This window comes from Typha angustifolia, chromosome 14, assembly GCF_048772165.1.
Source record: "Typha angustifolia cultivar Huaian chromosome 14, ASM4877216v1, whole genome shotgun sequence".
NCBI lineage: Eukaryota > Viridiplantae > Streptophyta > Magnoliopsida > Poales > Typhaceae > Typha > Typha angustifolia.
In genome coordinates this window covers 5142716-5146785 of record NC_133252.1, presented here as the reverse complement: position 1 = coordinate 5146785, position 4070 = coordinate 5142716, and the positions used below count along the sequence as shown (strand labels likewise).

At 40.7% G+C, this 4070-nt stretch overlaps 1 protein-coding gene across 1 annotated transcript; it reads left to right on the top strand.

The window, feature by feature from the left end:
* Positions 1 to 2431: 2431 nt before the first annotated feature.
* LOC140775673 (glyoxylase I 4) lies at positions 2432 to 3147 on the top strand. Its single transcript, XM_073119065.1, has 3 exons — positions 2432 to 2616; positions 2709 to 2820; positions 2902 to 3147. The coding sequence occupies exons 1-3, from the start codon at positions 2432 to 2434 to the stop codon at positions 3145 to 3147; spliced, it is 543 nt and encodes a 180-aa protein (XP_072975166.1).
* Positions 3148 to 4070: the final 923 nt, after the last annotated feature.

Sequence of the window (4070 nt, the reverse complement as noted above, 5' to 3'; positions counted from 1 at the left end):
TTGATCTATATTTTTTGTATTTACGCCCTTTATAGATTTAAACTACAACTGGGACGAAATCATGACATAGTGTGGATGATGGTGGTGGTGACTGGTGGAGTAGATGATAGGATTATGGATAATAATGGAGATGACGGTGAATGGTTAATATTGTTTAAGGGATAAAGATGAAGAGAAAGAAGTGATCGAGATCCCAAGAAAGAGAGGATTCAACAAACGAGAGAGATTAGAAATTAGCAGAGACCTTACCAACGGTAGAGATGGCTAGTTGGTGAAGAGGGAGGAGGAAGATTAGGGTAGAGAGACTAGAGAGAGGATAGAGGAGGCAAGAAATTAATATTCATTAAGCATTATGATTTTAATTGCCATCCACACTTTTATAGAGGCTAACTAATAAGCCAAAATAATAATTATTAACCCTAATTCTAGTGGACTCCTACTAATCGCGTTCGAACGCACAAAAGTCATTCTTTATCGATGTGAATCTAATGCAGGCGTTTGAACGCGCTCAACCACATTCGAATGCACAAAAGGCGTTTTCTATCGATATGAACCTGATGCAAGCATTCGAATGTGGCGTTCGAACGCGCCTGAACACATATTTTGCTTTCTCTATTTTTGCAAACCTGATGTAGGCATTCGCAAAACCATTCTAACACGCCCCTTTCTACGTTTGAACCCGACCTACAAAAAAAATTATTTTAATAAAAATAAATAACTAATATAATAAGAAAAAGCTCTAACAAGGTGTATCATAAACCTTTGGAAAAGGAAACATTTATACATATGGTTCGTAAGTTGGGGGTGAAAGATATCCACTCTCCAACTTAAGGGGGAGTGTTGGAAAGAAATATTGAAATTAGATTTTTTACTATTGTCATTGATTTGGTTAATCTGTTATTATCTTTTTGTTATTTACTTTCCTTGTAGATAGCACCTCTATTCTAATTTGTTGGATAAATAAGATTAATTGTAGGAGAGTTGTAATCTCCTCCTATTTATATGCTCGATTCATCTTAATGAAATATACAATGACCTCGTTCTATTTAATTTCTCCCTTTTACATGAGGCATTTCTTTTTATTTTGAAGAATAAGAATAGTCCGTAGACTAGATAGTTTCATTCAAACCCAAGTTGCCGCTTACATCCATGGGCGGTTTGGCCCAAATTTTACAAGGTGTGCTAGGGTCAGTCAAACTGCCTAACAAGTGAGCAAGCTTATTATTGCTCCTACTAGTATAGTAGACTTTAACATGGGGTAAATTGGATACCCAACTCATGCATTCTTGGATGATCCGAAAGATTGTCCAATGCGTACTAGATAAATCATCTTTGCCACCGTTAACTGCCTTAACCACCAGTTGTGAATCGTTGAACAGCCAGCACTAGCCTCGTGTGTCCAGCTTAGATATCTCCTTCACTCCTTCCAAGACAGCTCTCGCTTCACCTACCAGCGCACTCTCACAATGCTCCAGATGGAGGGACTTGCCTATTAGAAACTCCTTTGGGAAGTTCCAGAGAGCAATGCCAACACCTCCTGTATGACCTCCCTTCCATGCAGCGTCCACCCAGCATAGCATGTCGCCGTCCTTTGGTCTAGGGAGGTTATCCGCCTCCTTCCCAGCAGCCCTGGTATCTTTTACATGAGGCGTTACACTTTCTAAACCTCGTCCATTTTATTTTGTTAGCTGGAAGCCCCTTATTGGGGTTCGAGTTACATAATGAGGAATCCTAATGGTATTCTATTATGTGCTGGAGGAAAGGAGCTGGGATTGGTCCACTTTGGTCAGAGGCAAAGGGAGCACTAGAGGCATTGACGGCAGCGACAGCTTTGGAAGTGAAGAATTTAGAGCTAGAGCTAGATGCTGAAGAGCCGGTGATGCTTCTAAAAATTGGGCTAAATTACCCCTGTGCTATTTACAGTATTTTTCAGGAATGAACATTTCTTTTACAATATTTTGTAAATGTCTTCTACACACATATAGGCAAGAAAATCTGACTGATTCGGCCAACATAACTAGATCAGTGGGGATTAGTTTTGGATTTATGGCTCTAAGAATATGCCTCATCCATCCACTTAGGGCTTTTGTCCGTTTTTGACCACTACAATAGGCCGACTGCTGTAAGCAGCTTGCAGCTCCATTTTCATTGAAAACAAGAAATTCTAGCAAGGGGATTGGTATGCAAAAGATGTCCAAGTAATCTTAATTAATTTGAAAACAACTAAAAAAGTATAGCGCGGCAGCCATATATCAGTTTAGTGGCGGTGGAATTGATCAGGAGTCGACATGTAACCCATTTCTCATGCAACTCGTCGACGTGCCCGAGCTACTTTGATCCACGTACGCTTTCCGCAGTTCGATTCGGTGCTCATCACATAAAATACAAGGACTTCATCACGTCTCCTTCGATGTCGGAATTAGAGCCGAAAATGGGAGACGTAGCAACGAAGCAGAAGTCCAACGAGTACGACGACGTCTCTCCCATGCCTCTCATGGCTCTCAACCACGTCTCCAGGCTTTGCAAGTCCGTCGACGCCTCAATCGACTTCTACGTCAAGGTTCTCGGCTTCGTCCTCATCAACCGGCCCACTTCCCTCGACTTCAAGGGAGCTTGGTATATAGATATAGATAAAGTATATAGTATCGATCTCTGTACTACTCTTCTAGTGTTCTTATGCGTACGTTATATACTCCCTCCATATGTAGGCTGTTTAACTATGGAATTGGAATCCATTTGGTCCAAAACGAGGACGGCGGAAACTCACCGGATGCCGTACCCGATCGCCTGGATCCCATGGACAACCACATCTCCTTCCAGGTGACCACTAAATTAATCCTACTTAGTTTCTACAACTTGAACATGTCGTTCTTGCATTAAAAATTCTATGTTATACGGTAGTGCGAGGACATGGGAGCAATGGAGAGAAGATTGAAGAAGATGAAGATAGATTACTTGAAGAGGACAATTAACGAGGAGGAGGGGGCGCCCATCGATCAGCTCTTCTTCAACGATCCAGACGGGTTCATGATAGAGATATGCAATTGCGAGAACTTGGAGCTCGTGCCGGCTGGGTCGATGTGCCGGATCAAGCTGCCTCCTGATCGCCATAACCCGCCGTTGCAGATGAATGGCTCCGGTGCGTAGAAGAAATTACGCACCGGATGTCTTTGGGTTTCAATCATTAGCTAGTTAAATTTCTTCAGTATCTATGATGTTCTTTTAGGTTGGATTTCGTTTGAAACACCCCAAGAAGCCAAGATGTATTGGAAGTTACATGTGTAACAGCAACAAATGTTGAATGATGATTCCTCTTGTTGTGATCGGAAGAATTATCTGCTGCTTTCTTGTTTGTATGTGCGAAAACTCACTATTATAGAGGAAACCAAATCATATACATATGCACGTGTGAGATCAAGTTCAGGGGTGTAAAACTAGCCTTGCTTATTGAGCCTGGGTCCGATCAAGTTAATTCCGATTACTCAATATGGTGATCACCTGAGCCAATATGCAAATTGGTCGACACCCATGAATTCTGTTCCCAGATCAAGACGTGCGGATCAAGAGGTGACTAAACAACTGAGCGGGAAGAGACACGGTACGGGAACTGGCATAAGAGTTATTATTTTCAATATCATTAAAATATAGGGTGTTAATTGTAATTATATCGCATTACTCTCTCTCTCTAGCACTACTCTCTCTCTCTCTATTTATATATTCTCTCTCTGTATATATATATATATATATATATATATATATATATAATATATAAATTCATATATATGTATAAGATATTCTGATTCTGAAATGCAACACTAACTAATTAGTTAATAAGTGGAGGTTTTCTGCGTATAATTAGATTTTGTTGATACGATTCGGAATCGTCTTGAGTTTGGATTCACTTTAGGAGTGTTTTTGTTTCATGTTTTAATGTTTAATTTTTATTAAAATAAGTTTTCTGTAAGTCGCGTTCGAACGTGGGTGTAGTGAGTTCGAACGCGGTTTGTGAACGGGGTTGTGAACGTGGGTGAAGAGAGTGCACTGTGCGTTCGAACGCACTGTGAACGCCG